This window comes from Eubalaena glacialis, chromosome 5, assembly GCF_028564815.1.
Source record: "Eubalaena glacialis isolate mEubGla1 chromosome 5, mEubGla1.1.hap2.+ XY, whole genome shotgun sequence".
NCBI lineage: Eukaryota > Metazoa > Chordata > Mammalia > Artiodactyla > Balaenidae > Eubalaena > Eubalaena glacialis.
Window position 1 is genome coordinate 257,984 of NC_083720.1, and position 20,017 is coordinate 278,000.

The following is a 20,017-nucleotide window of genomic DNA, read 5'->3' on the forward strand; positions in this document are numbered from 1 at the left end:
GCGTCAGTCTGCGCTGACAGTCGATTCTGCTGGGTTTCAGCGCAGGTGACGATTTAGTCTCCAGGGGGCCCCGCCCCTCCGGGTCCCGCTCGGCCTGTCTGCCCGCCCAGCCGTCTCCTTCCCTCTGCCTTCCATCAGTGTTGAGCCGCGGGAGCCCGTGCGCCACGTGCGCTGTGGCCGCTGGGCGAGGCGGCACTCTCCAGCCTGCCGCCCCCGCGGATGCGGAGGCCCTCCGTCTCCCGGAGCGTGTTTCTGTCTCTCTCTGCGGAGTTCTCTTAGTGACGCTTGTCTTGAAAATTCCTGGATCCTGCACGGCGTCAGCATCCGGCGAGTCTCCTACTTGTACTGCAGGGAATCCCCAGGAATCTAGTGGCTGCAGCCGCATGGGTGTCTCACCTGCCAGCGCTGCAGGCCAGAGTCCAGAACGGGTCTCACGGGGCTGAAGTCCAGGTGTGGGCAGGGCTGCTCCTCCCGGAGAGGCTCCTTCCAGCTCCCAGAAGCCCCCTCCCTGTTCCCAGCCCACAGGCAGCTTCTCCTGTCTCCTGCGAGCCTCCTGCTCCCTCGTAAGGGCCCTGTGGTGACACGAGGTCCCCCTGGGGCTTCCAGGGCCATCTCCCGCCTCAGGGGCCTTTTGCCATGTGAGGTGACACACAGGTTTTGGGTAGGACGTGGTATCTTTGGGACTGTTTCCCCTGCTGCACAGCATTGTATTAGGTCAGATGACAAGACCCTGCCCTCGTGAGCCTGCGGTCTGGCAGGAGAGCCAGTCAGAGCCACCACAGCTCTGGAGGGCACCCGCCCACCGGGGCAGAGACGACGTGGCCACACTTCAGTGCACAGACGTTTGGACTTTTACGATGCCGTGTTGTGGGCTGTGCTTCCCAGGGTGGGGGGGGCCTTAGCTGCTCCCGTGTGGTCAGCTTTACGGAGGAACCAGAGCTCCAGAGGGACCACGTTTTCTTCTGCCCGGACCCAGACTCAGCTCGGCCCGCCTGCCCCCTGGCCTCTCCTCCCACTGCCCCCCAAACCTCCCCTGCTTCGCGCCACCTCGCCAGCCGGCCTCGCGGGGTTCTGGGCAGGAAGAGAGGGCCCGGGCGCCCGGAAGGGGGAGAAGCGGCAGCACGTCTGGGGCCCAGTGCTGCCCTGGGGGCAGGATGATCCAGTCCTCCCCGGGGCGGCTGGGTGGTTGCCTGTCTCGTGGTGGAAGCAGGGCCGCAGGGCGGGGACCTGGCCTCAGCCCTGCTCACGCTGATCTGCTCCTGGACACACAGACCGTAGCTCGATTTCCGCTGAACCCGAACCTTTGATGACACATCACACCATTTCATGTATTAGTTAATACGTGTTTTTTTCTTGCAGAAGCCAAAGATGTTGACCAGAAAGATTAAACTCTGGGACATAAACGCCCACATCACCTGCCGCCTGTGCAGCGGGTATCTCATCGACGCGACCACGGTGACCGAGTGTCTGCACACGTGTATGTGCAGAATAGTCTAGAATGTGGCCTTAGCCGGGGGTGGGGGGGGCGGTGACTGCACACGTGTATGTGTGGAATATTCTAGAACGTGGCCTTAGACAGCCGTGGTGTGAGGGGGGCGGTGTCTGACCGAGCATCTGCACACATGTGTGTGCGGAATATTCTGTGTGCTCTTTGATACTTGGGCTTTTTTTACCAAAAGCTTTTAGCTCAAGTACAAAGCAGGACACGGCAGCAGGAATAAAGGAGATCTTGAAGATAAATGAGAAAAATTGTCTGAAGTTAAAACACTGGGTAATTTCAGTAGAGATGTCATTTAAGAAAGCCAAATAAGAACAGGAAAATTTAGGTATTTCGATATAACAACTAAACCATGACGTGTGGTATGACAGAATATTCGCTTCTAGGGGGCAGAAATGCTTGCTTCTGCCGTTTGCAAATGATTTCCTTAGACTCTGTGGACAGAGAAGTCTGCTCGTCTGCCCCTCGGGCCCGTGGCCTGTTGGGAGGTCTAGGCTCCTCGTTGGCGCTGACCTGGGCCGCGCCTGTCTTCAAGCCCCGCCGCCCCTGCCGCTGACAGTAGGCTGCAGCCTTCACCTGGAGGCTGGGTCCCCTTGTGAGGCCGGCCCAGGATGCCGAGGGGCACTTCCTAAAGTGCAGCGAATCCTCTAGCACGGACGAGTTTTGATCCTGTATTTTTCAGTTTAGAAAATAAAATATTTGCCAGTTTTGATAGAATTTTTATTTTAAAGTTAATTGTATTTTTAGGTATTGGCTGGCAGTATTTTATGTTATATTTAGCGAATTTTATCTAATTTTGTCGTACAAAGAAATTCCGGTGATCTTTCAGGCTACCTTCTAGAATGTAACTATTCGCCCCTGTGGCGGAGCCCCTGTGACAGGACGTGAAGGCGCGTCTGCGGCCCCCTCAGCTGCTCCTCCCGTTTCCCCTCCTGTTTCTGGGCCTCAGCTCTGTCCAGGGGCAGCTGACGCTCCTCCGTGGTGGTGGGCCCGGGCGGCGGGCCTGTCACCAGTGTCCCGTCGTGGCCTCGGGGAGCCCCGCCGGGAGGAGCGGAGACCCCCCTCCGACGCGCTCCCTGCCGTGCGCGCTCCCGTCCCCTCTGATGTGCGCGCTCCCGTCCCCTCTGGCGCGCACGCGCGCCTCCCCCTGACGTGCGCGCTCCTGTCCCCTCTGGCGCGCGCCCCGCCCCCCTGACGTGCGCGCTCCCTGCAGTCTGCCGGAGCTGCCTGGTGAAGTACCTGGAGGAGAACAACACGTGCCCCACGTGCAGGATCGTCATCCACCAGAGCCACCCTCTGCAGTACATCGGGTGAGCGGACCGGGCCTCGCGCCGCCTCAGGCCCCGCTCGGCTCGGCCGGCCCGCCCCGTCGGTGCCGTTTCCGCCGAGGCGCTGGCCTGGGGCCCGGGGCAGGTGGGGGCCCTGCCAGGAGGGGCGGGGCTGAAGGAGGGGGCCGGCTGCACTTTCACCCCCGAGTTGAGGTGTGTCGTGGGCGGGAGAGGCCGCTCCCAGGTCAAGACCGAGGAACCAGCCGGCCCGGATGTCAAGGCGTGTGGCAGCGGTTCTACCCAGCGTCCTGTCCTTGTGGGTCGGACGAGCTTTCTGAGAAGCTGGTGGCTTTAGTAGGAAATACGGAGGGTGTCGTGTCTGCTGGAGGCCAGCTGTGTTTTATGCTTCTGTGTGTGCGCGCGCGCCACGCGTTCACGTACATGGGAGTGTGAAAGGTATTTCTTGTCGCGGACCCTGGTCAGGAAAGTGAGAGAAACTCCCTTTGGTCTGGCACAGCCCAGGCTGCCTGATACCTGTTAGGACTTGAGAAGCCCAGGGGCAGAGGAAGCTGGTCACCGAAGGACCTTGCCTGTGTCGTCCTCCTTATTTGAAATGTTCACAAGCATCTAGAGCCCAAATTCAGCAACGGGTTCCTTCCGGCCAGATGTCCCTTTTGCTAGCACAGACTTGTTTTGAAGTGCAAACTAGAAGCAAAATTCAACCAAAACTCCAAATTTGTGATTGTGGAGTTTATTATTGTTAAATGGAAAACGTTCGAGAATTAGAGAATTGATGCTTCTGGCTAACCCACCTGTTCTGTTCTTTTTGCCAGTCATGACAGAACCATGCAAGATATTGTTTACAAATTGGTCCCAGGCCTCCAAGAAGGTAAGTGTCAGAACATCCACCTGGACTCCTGCGGCCGCAGCACGGCCTTTGAGGGGCTTTTCTCTCCGGGGTCCTGGCTTTGGACGTCTCGCTCGACCCTGCTCGGAGCTCACGGCCATGTGCTGGCCGGTTTCACCCATCATCACTCACACCTCCCGCTTCGCTCAGGAGGTGCAGGGTGGCCTCTCACTTGTGCCGCCCGGAGGTGACGCCAGGAACCCTGTGTCAGTAAAGTTTAACTGTAGTTAAAGTCAAATCTATGAGAGGTGAGAAGAAATATTGTGTGGTACAAATATCCTGAAAGTGGAAACGGCTGTTCTTTTTAAAACTTTTCTGCAATTCTGAACACTGAGACTGTCCTGCCCTTGTTGAGGGGCAGTGATTGGGGGTGGGGGGGTGGGGGGGGGACACAGGCCTCAGAAATCTGTTCAGTGTGGGCAGTGGCTGGTGAAGCAGTGCCAGCTGATAAAACCTAGGCGCAACTTTCTTTCAAAGATAAGATACGTTCGCAGTTCATTTGGGCAGTGTTTTCTCACTTGTGTTTCAGAAGAGGGTTGTAATTTCAAGTACAGGCTTATTCTGTTAGGTCAGTGGATGTCACGTCTGATCTTTAAGACACAACCTAGGGAGTGATGTTGTTAAAGTCTTCTTTCATTGTTCATAGAATTCATTCATAAAAGAAGAGTTTAAATTTCTTGAGTAAATGTAGATAAAAACAATCATATTTGGATGTTTGAAGGGTTTTCTAGTGCTGGGGAAAGGCAAAGAATGCAGGAAAATAAAATGCTGACACCGTTAAAAATCATTATAGGATATTTTCAGCGTGCAAAAGTCAAGATCTCGTAAAGAACTCGATGTATTTATGATCCAGAGTCAGGAGTTGTCAGCTTGTGGTGAAGCCTGTTCATCTCTTTCCCCCACCCTTCCTGTTGTTTCATCTGGAAACGTTGCCATTCGTTCCCCAAAGAGAAGGATTTTTCTTAAAACACGGAGCTACAGCACCTTTGTAAACCGAGACGACAGTGCTGCTTCCTTATTAGCGTCAGGTACTAGTGGGTGAGGCGTTCCCGTCTCTCGGGGTTTAGTTGGTCCAGGGTCCACTCAGGCCCCCCCTCGGCCCCTCCTGTCTCCACGTTCCTGTGTGTGGGTGGGACCAAGAGGCCCCGTCGGACTCTGGCGCCTTCCAGTGTCACTCGGTCCAGATGGGGCCCTCGCAGATGCGGTCCTGGCAGCCAGGCCCCGCAGAGCCCGTGAGGCCTGGAGGCAGCCAGACCGCGCCCCCTGTTCCATCACCCGCCTCCACTGATGGCGGGGAGGCCTCCATAAAGACGCGCTCCCTGACTTGGTTTCCCGAGATCCACTCTGTACAGAACAGCAGAGCAAATGCATGACGTTTCCCTTCATTTGTTTACGGAAAATGAGCTGGTCTCCCGGCCCCTCCGGCCACGATCAGATGGCTTTGAGCGTCTGCTGTTCTCACGTTATTGCACTTACTGTCCTTTTTGAAGTTCAAAGCCTCCCCGATCTGTGGCTGGCGGGCACTGCCCCCTTGGCTCCCTGGAGCCGGTCTGCAGGGTCTGGGCTCACCCCTGGGGGCGGTGGTGTCTCAGGCCAGCAGTCGGCGCGTGGGGAGCACGGTGACGCGTTCTTAGCGGAGCTCTGGCTTGTGCAGGGAGAGGGCAGGTGGAAGACTGCTGACTCCTGCCGAGTCTTTACTGCGCATGCGTCCCCTCGTCCGCTCCACAGGCAGCGTGGAGCCGTGAACACCGCCCTGAGGTGGAAGAATTGGAGAGAGTCCAGAATTCCCCAAGTTCACACTAATGCCCAAGGCAGCCTGAGCTCTGCCCTCAGTCCAGGGTATTTTCTGGGTAGGCAAATAATCCATTCCCCTGTTTTCTCAAACTTTCAGTCCTTCGTTGCTTTTTAAAAGATCACTGTAGTGTCCAAGTCCATAGCAGCGGGCTGTTTTCTGAATGTGGGCTGTCTGCGGTTTCTCTGGTTTTGTGCCAGCGTTGTAAAGCTGATTTCTCAGATGGGCCCTCTTCCTGGTCCTCCAGAGAATCCAGAGCACGTTTCACCATGACGCGTGGTGCTGAGACAGAGCAGTGACCCTGGGGGTCCGGCGGTGTCTGGAGGATGCCCTCCTGCTCTGCGCTCTGCAGCCCCTTCGAGCTGCCCCACCCCGTGGCAGGGGTCTTCACTTCTGGCATCCGTCCTCTCACGAATTTTGGGAAATAAAAAGCGGCTTGGCTCTCTGGATCCAGCAGGTGGCTGGTAGACTGTTTTTCTGTTCCCTTGTAGATGAAGCCTTTTAGGTAGAAAATGAGTTTTTTAGTTGTTTGTTGTTTCTTTTTGTTTTTATAATTTAAAAAAGCCTGTTTTCTCCGAGGCAGCATCTTCATCTGTAAACTTCATGCAGTGACCTATTTTGTGTGTCACACCCCCTTGCTCGGCTGCAGCTGCTCCTCTCCAGGGTCTTGACAGTGGCTGCTGGGGTTCCTCCTGTTGGTCCAGGGTCCTCTCCTGACTGACACTTCACGTGTGTCTCATCTTTTGCTTTAACCTAGGGGAGGGGGCGCAGTGAACGTTCTCTTATAAACTTTGTGGACGTGGGTGAGTATGTCTGTGGGCTTTATTCTGGAACTAGGGTTGCTCCGCCAAGCATCTGCATCTGCATTTCTTTCTCTTGCCTCTTCGTGCCTGGCTGGAGCAGGAGCCAGCAAACCCCAGCCACCGACCAGATCCGGCCCCTGCCTGTCATATGCAGCTCCTGAGCCAGGAGTGTTTTTCACTTTTTTTTTTTTTTCCGCTGCGCTGGGTCCTCGCTGTGTTTTGCCGCGCACGGGCTCTTTGTTACGGAGTGCGGGCTTAGTTTCCCTGCAGCATGTGGGATCTTAGTTCCCGGACCAGGGCTCGAACCCATGTCCCCGGCATTGGAAGGCGGATTCTTAACCACTGGACCACCAGGGAAGTCCCCACATTTTTAAATAGTTGGGAAAAATCAAAAGAAGAAGAATATTTTGTGACGTGAAAGTTTTGCATCCATGGATAGTTCACTGGAACACAGACCCGCTCATTCAGGGACGCACGTTTGTCTCACACTCGACGGCGGGTGAAGCATCTGCGGCAGATGGACCGGCCCCGTCGGCACAGACGCCGTGGAGGCTGCATTACCAGCACCCGCCGCGTCAGAACAAGGGGAGAAGCGTCCAGCTTTTCAGCCATGGTGACGGGTGGATGGTTTTGTCCTTGGATTGTCATTGTCAGCCAGGGAAGCATCCTGTTTATCTTGAGGTGACACTACATCTGTGTTAAAATAAAAAGTTATGATACGTGTTGGCATCAGACTAAACACTCAGAGGAAAGCAACTTTTAGAAAGAATTGAAAATTTAAAATGGAATGTCTCATCACAGCAGGATTTCTTCACAAAAATAAGAATAACCTATAAGGCTGCAATCAGAGTAAGTTTCTGATTGGCTCATTTGTTGGTCACGCAAGGAAAATCACGTACTAATGGTAAGTTGATTAAATGTTGTTTGATTGCGGCAGCTGAGGAAGTCTGTCCGGAGAAAGTGAGCTTGTTTGAGGGCGGCAGCGGCTGCGGGAGCCGTCGCTCAGGGAGCGGACAGCTAGGAGCAACACCGACCCTCAGAAGCGAGGCCGGCGGTTTGAGGGCTTTTCCCTGGCTCTGGAGTCTCCGAGCCTGCGCGATGTTTATTGGGTGCGTTTGATGTGACGGGCGAGTCTACGGGGCACAACCGCAGGAGAGAGGGTTTTCCAGGAAGTTGAGAAAATGCTAATTCAGTATAACCTGAAGCGGGCTCTGTTGAGATGTGTTACAGCCGTGTTGGTGAACGTGTGTGGGGGTCAGGGAAATACTTGGTTGAACAAATTAACCAAACTTGTGAAAACGTTAGGTTTTAAATGAAAGCTCGTCACGATACTCATCAGTAGGTACTTGGCAGAAAATACTTGGATCTTTCGTATGTTCTGAACCAGCGGTGTCCGCGGTGGAATTCATTCGCGCTTTTGGATGTAATCATTTGTGTGAATTTCTGTCAGAATTAAAAGCTGAATATCCCGACTTTCCTTATCACAGCCACACAATATTTTGATGCCTTGGCGGTGGTAGTTTTTTGGTGTGTGTGTTTTTTTGTTTTGGGGGGTTTTTTTGAGCTAAGGGCAGATTGAAATTTTTCTGAATGAAAAGAAACACCTTTAACAACGTCACACCGAATGGCTTTGGAAATTTGCTTTTGTTAAAGGCCTGATAATGTTTCTTGATGAATCCAGCCTAATGTCATAAGGTAGAGCAATACTGAAATGCAAAACCTACAATGTGGGAAGTTTTCAACAACTAACATCTCTTGAATCGCAAGCCCCATCCAGCTGCCGTGCAGACACCCCGGGCTGTCGGCAGCTCAAGGAGGGCGGAGACCACCCCCTGGACTCACAGCAGACCTGTTTGCTGAGCGCCAGCAAACAGCCCTGGTGGAGTCTGGGGCCTGGTACAGGGGAAGCAACTTCCGTGTTTCAGAATCCATATACCTGTGCAGTCGAGGGGCATCCACCTGACCTCCACTGGGAAGTGATCAGTCTGCAGAACAGAGGCAAATCCCGAGAGAAGAATCTAATAGAACTCCCTCAGTGCCTTCTGAGTGATGACTGCTCCGGACTGAAGTCAGTCTTTCTGCGTGCAAAGACGTTCTCAAGGTGAAATGTGTAAGATCTCATTTCAGATGAACATGAGCAGTCACTCACTTTTTACCCCACTAAACAAATGTTATCCCCCCCACCCCTGACAGGCGTCTGTTCTTCTCGTTAGTGGCCTGCACTGCAAATTTCATGCTCAGTTATTACTACTGTGTTTTTAACTTCGTGACTTCAGGTTTCTGGTGCCTCACGTAAGGAGCTTAGAAGTCTCCACTCGTCCCAACGACAAGTAAAAGGCAGAAGGCACTGAACAATCAGCAGTTCTTAGATTGTAAGAGAGGAAGGTGCAGGGCCAGCCGCTGCCCCCGAGATGGGGGACTGACCACAGACGCGGGGGCACACGGCTGCCTGCCGCAGACTCAGGGCTGGACACGCCCAGGAAGCAGAGCCTGGGCAGGAGAGCCTGACCTGTGACTGAGGGGTCGCTGAGCCTCCTGGTGGACAAGTCCAAGAGTTGAGACCTGCCCGGGGGCTGTCACAGCGGGCCTCGCGATGCTGTGAGGTTCGCCTCCAGGAACTCGACCAGGTTCCCCCAGCAGGGGAGGGGAAAGAAGTGCCCCGAGCCCCGTGTACGTCTGAAGAAGACCTGACCTCCGGGGACCCAGTTACCACAACCTTGTCTGCTGGACTATTATCAGAGCAAAACTGGCCTGGGGGCAGGAAAGACCCAACTCCAGCCATCTTGTCCCACCCGAGTGGGGAGGAAAACCCGAGAAGCACAAGCGAAGTTCACAGTCCAGAGGCCCAAGCTCACCAAGGACAACCCTGGCCAAGGCTGTAGGATGTCCCCTCCCCGACACCTCACCGCCACAGCACTGAGGCCTATTTACAGCAGTACCTTTTACCCAGTATCATGTCCAGCTAACAAGAAAAAAACTATGAGTCATACTAAAAGGCAAAAAACAGAATCTGAAGAGACAGAACACGCATCAGAACCAGACGTGGCAGGGATGTTGGAATTATCAGACCGGGACTTAAGACAACTGTGGTCAACGTGCTGAGGGCTCTAATGGATAAAGTAGACAGCATGCAGGACATATGGGGAATGTGAGCAGAGAGGTGGAAATCCTAAGGAAGAACCAAAAAGAAACGCCAGAGATCAGAGCCCTGCAGCAGAAATGAAGGTTGCCTTTGATGGGCTGATTAGACTGGGCATGGCTGAGGAAGGAACCTCTGAGCGAAAGGACATCTCAACAGAGTCCCTGAAAACCCAGAAGCGGAGAGAAAAGGCTGAAAGAACAGAACATCTAAGGACTGTGGAGTGAAGGTTTGACATAATGGGAAACCCAGAAGGAGAAGAGAGAGAAAAACAGAAGAAATACTGAAACATTTTAACTGAGAATTTCCCCAAATGTCAGACACCAAACCACAGATCCAGGAAGCCCAGAGAACACCCAGCAGGACAAATGCTGGAAAAACTACACCTGGGCATGTCGGTTTCAACTTGGGCATGTCGGTTTCAACTACACCTGGGCATGTCAGTTTCAACTTAAAGAAAAAAATCCCAAAGGAGCTGAGGGAGTGGGAGGGGAGGGGGACACTTTACCTACAGGGGAACTGAGATAAGAATTACATCTGACCTCTCCTTAGAAACCATGCAAGCAAAGAGTGAAGTGAGATATTTACAGTGTTGAGAGAAAAACCAGCAGCCCAGGATTCTGTACCCTGAGAAATTATCCTCCAGAAGTGAGGAGAAATAAAGACTTTCTCAGACAAAGAGAAATTGGGAGAATTTGTTGCCAGTAAACCTGCCTTCTAGAAATGTTGTTAAAAGAAGTTCTTTAAAAAGAAGGAAAATGATAAAGGTCAGAAACTCAGATCTACTAAGGAAAGGAAGAGCATCAAAGAAGAAATAAGTGAAAGTAAAATGAAGACGCTTAATTTTCTTATTCTTCATTTATCTAATAGATAACAGTTTGTTCAAAATAATAATGGCAGCAATGCACCCGATATATATGCCTATGTACATATTGTATTGAATATATATCTGCTTCAGTTTCCTCAATAAAAATTCTGTTCTCTCTTCTGTTATGTAAGTACTGATAAAATATCTCAGTTTTGATGTTTAGCTTACAGAGCCCCAAATATTTACTGTCTGGCCTTCACAGCAGCATCTGCCAGCCCCGGGCTAGAACTCTGTGATGTGGGATGCTTCCTGTTCCTGATCCCTGGGAGGTGTTCAGTCTCTGACCCGCAAGCCTGAAGTCGGCTGCAGGCTCCCGCATGCCCTTCGTCAGGCGCGGCCGCTGTGTGTCGGGTGGATGTTGGATTCCATCAGATGCTTCTTCTGCATCTGTTGTGATGATCCCGAGGTTTGTGGTGCAGTGAAGTACATGTGCCCAGGGCAGTGTTACTTTTTATTAGCCTTTCCTCCCTCCCCGGAACTCACGGCGTCCTAGTCATACCACTATCATAACTTTCACCCAAAAATGGGGTCATATTCTGTCTATAATGTTCTCATAACAGTTTGTTGTAGAGCTGCCCCGCATCCATAAATATGGTCTGTGTCATCTTTCCTATTGGCTGCAAAGTATCCAGTGAATAAATGGCCCACTCTCTTACCCCAGCGTAGCAGATAAGTTAGATTTATCTTGCGTGTCAGCTGTCAGTAGTGGATGGTGGTGATACCCCAGTGTGGTGTTGAGAAGGGTCCTGAGGCTCTGTGGCCCTGTCTGGAAATGTCTGCTGGGACAGAATGAGGCTGGCGGGGAGTCAGCTCTTCTTTTTTTTTTTTTTTTTTTTAATAAATTTCATTTTATTTATTTAATTTTTGGCTGCATTGGGTCTTCGTTGCTGTGCGTGGGCTTTCTCTAGTTGTGGCGAGCGGGGGCTACTCTTCATTGCAGTGCGCGGGCTTCTCATTGCAGTGGCTTCTCTTGTTGTGGAGCACGGGCTCTAGGTGTGCGGGCTTCAGTAGTTGTGGCACTCGGGCTCCGTAGTTGTGGCTTGCGAGCTCTAGAGTGCAGGCTCAGTAGTTGTGGCGCACGGGCTTAGTTGCTCCGCGGCACGTGGGATCCTCCCGGACCAGGCTCGAACCCACGTCCCCTGCATTGACAGGCGGATTCTCAACCACTGCGCCACCAGGGAAGCCCCGGGGAGGGGGATTCTCAACCACTGCGCCACCAGGGAAGCCCCGGGGGGGGGTCAGCTCTTCTGATTGGCCCAGCCCACGTTGTCAGGCACTTAGCATTTAGGTTGTTTCTGATACTTCAGTGTTGCAAATAAGGTTTTATCTCCTTATGCCCTTACCTGGTTATTTCCTTGGGATAGATTACTAGCAGTAGGGACTTTTGGGTCAGCAGTTAAGTTTTTAAATATTTTTTATATATATGCCGAGGTACTTTCCTGAAAAGTTATCCCAATTGACATTTCTACACCTGTGTATATCTGACATTGAGTATTGTTATTTTTCAATCCTTTTTCATTCTTATAGGTGAAAATTAAAGAAATGGAAATTAAAACCAGGTACAGGCAGACCTCGGAAATACCACAGGTTCGGTTTCAGACCGTCGCGGTAAAGCGAATATCGCAATAAAGTGAATCGCACAATCATATAAAAGTGCATATAAAAAAGTTATGTTTACACTGTACTGTGGTCTATTAAATGTGCAATAGCATTATGCCTAAAAAACAATATACATCTTTTAATTAAAAATACAAAACAAAAATAACAATTAAAGTAGTAACACCAAAGATCACTGATCACAGAGACCATAACAAATAAAACAATAATGGAAAAGTTTGACGTATTGCGAGAATTACCAAAACGGGACCCAGAGACCCAAAGGGAGCAGATGCTGTTGGAAAAAGGTGCCGACAGACTCGCTTGACGCGGGGCGGCCACAGACCCTCCCTGCGTTCCAAGTGCAGTGTCTGCCCGTGTGTGAAGCTGCATCCTGTCACCCGTCAGGTGAGGAGTCCCTCTTCGCGTTGACCAGTGGGGCTGTTACCTGCAGACCCCGCCCTCCCTGAAGGACAGATAAGAACGGGCTCCCACCACCAGCAGTGCGTTTCAGGCCTCCATTCCTCTGCCGGCATTTATGTGACTGTTTAAGGGAAATGTTTCCTTTCAAGCTGATCCCAGACTTTCCAGACTCGTGGTTTCGCCGTCTTTGGTTCCAACGCCCCCGGCTCTGGGCTGGCCTGCGCCCATCAGTTCAGTTCTGAGAGGCCTCCCTCTTTCCGTCCGAGTCCGCTGCCTCACACTTTTATTTTTTCCTGCACAATCAGATTATTTTGGAGTGTCTGTGTGGGTCCAGGACGTGACCAAGGCATGTTCCCGGCCCTCGCGGAGCTCGTGGTGTTTAGGCGAGACAAACGTGCAGGCGAAAAGTGCCACCGAGCTTTCCTTGGTCACCTGCACATAAATATTTTTCACAGCGTGACTTATACGTTATTGGTTTGAGCAGCTTGGGTTTAAATTTCCTTTGCTACCTCCCGTGTGGCCCTGGGCAGTGACCGTTGCTTCGTTACCTGCATGTGAGCTGTATGTCAGTAGCCACCTTGTGTCACAGAGTCGGCCGTTCCCAGGAATGTGCGAGGGTCCAGCCTGGACCAGCTGTCCTCTCGCCGCCCGGCCCCGTCCCCACTCAGTGGCTGGAGGCCAACGGCCAGGGCAGGAGGCTGCGTGGTGCCCGTCGCCCCCGTTCAGTAGGGACCCTTCCCCTGTGGTGGGCGGCTCCGTGCCTCCAGGACTCAGCGAGCTGTGACCGCCAGCCACAGACACCAAGGAGTACTGGTTTCCCCGCGTCGGGCACGCCTAGGGGCGGCCACAGCAGGGGTGGGGACGGCAGCCCTGCCTGGGAGGGGCCCGCAGGGATGTGAACGCGCGTCCAGAGAACCAGCAGCACCTCCACTTGGGGGGCTCAGGCCCCAACCCAGGACGCGTCCCACGGCCCACAGCTGGCAGCTGCTCCAAAATTTGAGGGGGCACAGTCCAAAGTTGTTATTTTCTCACGAGTAGAAGCCTTCAGACTTTTAATCCAAATCTTCAGTTTTCTTCATGTGATATTTGTGAGCAGAATTTTAATGTGATCCACTGCCTACTTAAGATTAAGGATTATATATTAATTTTTAATAGCGGAAATGAGAAAACAGAGGGAATTCTACCACAAATTAGGCCTGGAAGTGCCTGGAGACATCAAGGGGGAGACCTGTTCTGCAAAACAGCACCTAGATTCCCATCGAAATGGTGAGTGAGCTGGGTTTTATTTACTAGACCTTTTGCTAAGAGCCCCTTGTGTCCCTCCCACTCCCCCCCCCTCCACACAGGTTCTTGACAGAGGTGTGGGCAGGTGTCAGCGTCACTTGGTGCTGACGGTAGCAGGTGGTGCTGAGAAATGGGGTCTCCGACCGAGGGGTTACGTGGTGGGCCAGTGAGAGGAAGCCTGAGGGGGTACCCGAAGGTGCCTGGAGGTGGGGTGTGGAGGGAGCACGGACATGCGGACGGCGGGCCTCCCAGGGCTCTTCTCCCGGCTTTGTCTGTTTTCTTGCAGAATGGCCAAACTCCACTTTGGCTTTGACGTAAAATTAATGGTGCTTTAGAATCTGTACATATCATAACAACTTATTTGAATCTTTGACTCCGTGGACCACACAGATTCCGAAGCCCCTTTAGTCCGCCATGTGCATTTCTAACAATGTGAGCAGGAGGGAGAGGCTTGGCTGTCGGCCTGGGGAAGCGGGGGCTGCAGACTGTGCGAGCTCGGGACCCCCGGGGAGGCGAGGCCAAGAGGCAGCTAGGGAGCCAGGAATCCCGCCTTTCCCTAGGTGGGGTCTTAACATTTAAAGCCGTGCCAGAACAGTGAGAGTTCGGGGATGGCTCGCTGCCTGGTGTAGTTGAGGCGCGAGGCGTCGGTGGTGCTGGGCCGGCGGGGCGCCTCTGCCCGGACACGCGCCGCTGGCCCCGAGGGCGCAGCACGTAAAGCACCGTGGAGAGCAGCGCTCCCCCGACTCTCACGTGTGCAAACTCTTAATACCGTGGGTTTTTGTAGCGTTCGAGTGTACGGTAGAGTTAAAAAACAATGGTTTAACACTTTGGATTCGTGACCCAGTATTTTCTGTTTTTGCTAAAAGGAGAAACCAAAGCGGATGACAGTTCGAACAAAGAAGCGGCCGAGGAGAAGCAGGAGGAGGACGGCGACTACCACAGGAGCGACGAGCAGGTGGGCGCGGCCTCGGCCCCCAGCCTCCCGCGGGCGCTTTCTCGTTGACAGAGGAGCAGGCCGAGAGCAGCAGGCAGTACACACGTTACAGTGTCGGCAGCTTTCTTAGTTTTTCCTTCCAGTTCCTTCCTTTACTTACCTTTTTTCCTTTTTTTTTGGCCATGCCGCGTGGCTTGCGGGATCTTAGTTCCCCGACCAGACCAGGGATCGAACCCGGGCCTTCGGCAGGGAGAGCACCAAATCCTAACCACTGGACTGCCAGGGAATTCCCATTTCCTTCTTTTTTTAATTGCCAAAGTAATGCATACTCACTGTAGAACATTTTGGGTATAAAAAGTTTAAAGTTCAGCCTCCACCCCCCATGGGTATCTTCAGCTCCCCCCGACCCCAACCCCGGGTTGTCATGTGGAGAATGTGGGGCAGGCATCTTCCGTGCAAAATAAGGTGAGAATGTAACCTTGAGGGCACTATTCATATGTCACTTACTACGTTATCAGATTAGAAAAGGAAAACTAAATCATCACAGTGCTGCTATAAAAGAGTTTGATAAAATCCCGTATCCATGTCTATGGATCTTTTTCTTGGAGTACCTTGACTCGACAGCTACGGCCGTCGTCACACTTGATGATGGAACCGAGTTGTCTCATTAGTGTCAGAACAAGAAAATGTCCCTTCTCAGCTGTCACTCAGCATGAGTTGGGGGATCCAGCCCAAACAGGAGATGGGAGAACGTGAGCCGGGCGTGCCATGGCTCTCAGATTACTCGTCTTGTGACGTGGCACCTCGGACAGCGCGGGGTAACTGCTCGTTTGGGTGATGGGACCAGGGTGTCGTAGTCAGACGCTGTGGGCGGCCTTGTTCACATAACTAATAAAAACGCTGAGGCCACCTAACGAGAAATGTGTGAGGCTGAAACAAAGACACGTTCTTCTTATGGAAGAACATAAGAGAAAACTGAATAGTTGGATGTTTCTGGATGGAAGGTTGATGTTAAGATGTGAGTTCTCCCCAAATTAATCTCAGTGGTTGTGATTTTAACCATTTATTATAAATAGGAATTTAACCAGCTGCTTCTGAGCCTCATCTGGGAGAGGAAAAGCTCGGGAATAGCCATGAAAACTTAGGGGTATTGGCTGTATCAGGGTATATATGTAGCATAGCTACCCACACACATATTTACACAGACAGACACCTCGGGAGACACTGCAGTTCGGTGCCAGACCACTGTAATAAAACAGGTTGTGGATTTTGGGGGTTTCCCAGTGCATATAAAAGTTATGTTTCCACTGTGCGGTAGTATATTTAGTGTGCAGTTTCGTCATGTATAAAAAACAACGTACATTGCTTAATTAAAAGATATTTTATTGCTAAAAATTGGTAATCATCATCTGACAACGCAGGGCTGCCACAAAACTTCAGTTCATAAAAAACACAGTATCTGCGAAGCACAATAAAGCAAGGTCTGCTTTTATCTACCTATCTATATATATATATATTCTAGTCAGTATATATATATTTAATAAGTAAAACATGTGTATGTGTACACTTATATTTATTAAAGACATAATTAAATAGTGTGCTTTGGGTATAAGAATGGAATAACGGAACCTTAATTTTCCAGTTTATATGCTTCTGTGTTGTTAAAACATTTCCACGAGCATCACAGGAGTAGAAGCACGTCTGTGTGGAATGCTGGGTGTGCTCAGATACGTTTCACGTGAATGGAGAGAAGAATAAACACTGGGGTGAAGGGCACCCCTGTGGGGCCCGCGTGTCCCCTCTCCTGGGCTCTGACGAGTTACCTCTTGTTGGGCTTGGAGGCCCCGCCGGGATCTGGGGTCAGAGCTGCCGGCCCGGCCCCTCCAGGCACAGGGAGGGCCCTCTCGTTCAACCCCTGCTCCGTCAGTTTTTAACCTCCAACGTCTGTGTTTATCGTTACTAATTTTTCCCTTTTCTTTCTTACCCCGAACATGCCGCAGATTTGTCTATTTGATCGGTTGCTTTCAAGAGCCAGCAGCCTGCCCGGGGGGTGGGCCCCGCTGCGTCGCTGTGGGGCGAGAGTCAGTGCCGGGCCGAGCGCCGCGCACCTGGTCTGTCACTGCTCTGAGCCGCGTGCGCTCACCAGATGGCTTCCAGTGACCAGGACGTTCGTTTCTCAGACGTTCCCCTTCCTCAGGAGCGCGCTGTTTCCCCCGTTCGGAGCTTGGCGGGATCTCTGTCCCTGGGAGGTCAGGGTTTCGGGAGCCCGTCTCTGCTACCATCCTGTGTCTGGCGTCCCACCTTCTCCTCCCACTCGGGGACCCCGCTCTCCGCGCTGCCTTCTGGGACCCTGAGCCCCCGGGCTTCAACTTCAGATCCCTTCACAGCTGTTCTTCTCTTTTTCAAATAAGTTGTTCTGTTGTTACTTTAGTTCCAGGACGCTCCTCCCGAGGTCTGCCCCCTCCATCCTCCAGGGCAGCTGCAGGCCCGCCGGGCAGGGCCAGCTCCTTCCTCCTCAGCCTGTGCGGGGGGTGGGTTGCTGTTGATTACACAGGCAGTTTCGAGGGTGGGGTCGCTCCCCCCACCTGCTGCCGTCACCCCGCCTCCTCTCCGGCATCAGGACCCTGTCAGCTTATCTGCTCCTGGCTGTCCTGGTCCTGTTCCTTGCAGGACACTCTGTCCTTCAGGTGGCTTCGTCCATGGTGGGGCTCAAAGGGGGTCTGTTCAGCCGCCTGTTCGGCAGTGTCCCTGCCGCCCGCCCCATGGCTCCCTTGGGAATCAGGTGTCCTGCCGCCAGGAGGGGGGCGCCCGGTCGGTCGGCGCCCGGCCTGCCCTCACCCAGGACGCGCCACGCGCTGCCCGCGAGGACCCCCACCCCGTGGGGCTGAGGCGCCCTGGGGTCGGGGCCCTCGGAGCCACGGGGCGGGGGCGCGCCAGGGGCTCCAGGCGTGGGGAGCGGAGGAGGGGAGAGGGTGGGCCGGGCCTGGAGCAGGGTGGTCAGACGAGGCCGGGGAGCAGGGCCTGCCAGGGAGGGAAGGGCCAGGCGCGTGGGCAGCGCATGGCACAGGGCGCCGAGCGCTCAGCCCGGATGGGTTAGGAAGCAACCGCGGGACTTGCTGGGCTCTACAGAGACTGTTTACCAAGCGGGGTCCTGAATCTTCATGCTTATGATGTAGCCACAAACCACAGAGCCCAGAGAACAGGTGTCTCTGTGCAGCTCCCTTTTCTCAGGTAAAATTATACTTTTGAGTTTTTTTGAGGTGCGTCATGTAGCTGCTTCCTGTAGGTGCCTTGTGACACGGAACAGCTGTAGGACCGGCAGAGTGTCCCGTGTCGCGTGCATAGCACACGCCGTGGGATGAGGATTTCACTGTTTTGTCTGATGTTCTGAATACTCCAACCCTCGCGGACTCCTGGGTGCTGGCGCCAGTCTCCCCGGGCACGTCCTCCTCGCGCTGCCCATCCCAGACTCCCTGGCTTCTGCAGGTCTGTTTCCTGACCATCTCCAGCTCCTGGGGAGGGAGTGGGGCTCTCTGGGTTCCTTTACATGCAGATCGCTTGTTGTGTTCATGGACCTGTGTGTTGGGTGTTTTGACCTTTTCTCAATCATTTTGCAGGAATTGGCCTACACCTTTTTCATGTGCATTTGTTTAGTTTTGGTATCAAGGTAGTAAGTCTCAGAGCTGGGGATAGGCTCTCTTTTCCCATTTTTATTCTCTAGGAAAGTTTGTATGAGATTAAGAGCATCAGTTTTGTTGAATGTTTTGGTTAAACTTCCTATATAAAGCCATCAGATCTTGGTTAATTCTTTTGGAAAGGGGTAGGAAGATTTTTAACTATCAGTACAAATTAAATTTCCTTAATGATTTTAATCCTACTCACATCTTCTGTTTCTTTTTTATTTCATTTGATCAGTTATATTTTGTCTACGAAACTTTCTGCTTGGACTTAGGTTTTCAACGTTTGGGGCATGAAACGGTTCCTAGAATTCTTTGCTTGTCTTCGGGCCTTGCCACCTGTGCACCTATTTCTCCGTCTCTCTCCCTGGCATCACAGCCTGCCTCCCGCTTTCTTGGCCGTTGTTGCCAGAGGCTGAACCGCGTTCTTTTCTGCCAGTCGTTCCTTCCTGCTGCTCTTTCCTACGTTCCCTCTTGTTCTTTCTCTAATTTCTTGAGTTGAATATTCATATAGTTTCCATTATACTATTTGGTTCTAAATATTTTGAAATGTTCATTGTGATTTCTTTTTGACCCACTAGTTATTTTTTAAAGCATGCATTGAAAATTTAGAACATCAAATCTTACTAAAAAGCTACAGTAATCAAGACGTTTGTTATAGGCGTTAAGGTAGACTTTTAAGTCAATAGAACCAATTCTGGAGTCTAGAAATAAGCCCTTAGATTTAGGGTCATTTGGTTTTCAGCACAGGTGCCACTGCCCTTCACTGGGGAAAGGACAGTGTCTTCTTCAAATGGTGCTGGGACAGTTGGAGAAAGGTTCATTTGTGCCTTGCCTCACACCACATACGAAAGTTAACTCAAAGTATAAGAGCTAGGGCTTCCCTGGTGGCGCAGTGGTTAGGAATCTGCCTGCCAATGCAGGGCACACGGGTTCGAGCCCTAGTCCGGGAGGATCCCACATGCCACAGAGCAGCTGGGCCCGTGCGCCACGACTACTGAGCCTGCACTCTAGAGCCCGCGAGCCACAGCTGCTGAGGCCCCTTGCCACGGCTGCTGAAGCCCACGCGCCTGGAGCCCGTGCTGCGCAACAGGGGAAGCCACCACAACGAGAAGCCCGTGCACTGCAGCGAGGACCCAATGCAGCCAAAGATGAAATAAATAGAATAAAATAAATAAATTGATTAAAATATATATATAAGAGCTAAAACTTGAAAACTTTTATAGGAAAACATGAGAGAAACTGTTTAGGGCCTTGGGTTAGGCCTGTAGTTCTTAGATCCAAAACCAAGAACACAACTCAGGAAATAAAATTGATAAATTGACTTCATCAAATTAAGAACTGCTGCTCTTGGGACTTGCCTGGCAGTCCAGTGGTTAGGACTCCACACTTCCACTGCAGGGGGTGTGGGTTTGATCCCTGATCGGGGAGCTAATATCCTGCATGCCGCATGGTGGGGCCAGAGAATAAGACAAATAGAACATGAAAGCAAGCAGCACTTCGAGAAAAGAAAAAAAAAGAACTGCTGCTCTTGGGACCTCCCTGTGGTCCAATGGTTCGGACTCCGCGCTCTCACTGCCGAGGGCCCATGTTCAGTCCCTGGTCAGGGGACTAATGGCAGTGCCACCAAAAAAAGAAAAAAAAAAGAATTGCTGCTCTTCAAAAGACTCTATTAAGAAAATTTTAAAAGGCCACAGACTGGGAGAAAATATTGGCAAATCACATTTCTGAAAAGGACTTGTATCTATAATATATAACTCAATAAGAAGATAAACAATCCAATTAAGAAATTGGCAAAAGATTTCAGTAGACATTTCACCAAAGAAGA

The 20,017-nt window shown here is 52.1% G+C and overlaps 1 protein-coding gene across 5 annotated transcripts in view; it reads left to right on the forward strand.

Annotated features, from left to right (window-relative positions):
* The window catches only part of PCGF3 (polycomb group ring finger 3), a 54,622-nt gene that overhangs the window by 17,407 nt on the left and 17,198 nt on the right, over positions 1 to 20,017 (forward strand). For all 5 annotated transcript variants that reach the window (XM_061191804.1, XM_061191806.1, XM_061191805.1 and 2 more), the window contains 5 exons: positions 1,360 to 1,477; positions 2,712 to 2,808; positions 3,600 to 3,655; positions 13,450 to 13,560; positions 14,445 to 14,533. In XM_061191804.1, coding sequence (XP_061047787.1) covers positions 1,360 to 1,477; positions 2,712 to 2,808; positions 3,600 to 3,655; positions 13,450 to 13,560; positions 14,445 to 14,533 — 471 coding nt within the window. The remainder of the gene's footprint in view (positions 1 to 1,359; positions 1,478 to 2,711; positions 2,809 to 3,599; positions 3,656 to 13,449; positions 13,561 to 14,444; positions 14,534 to 20,017) is intronic.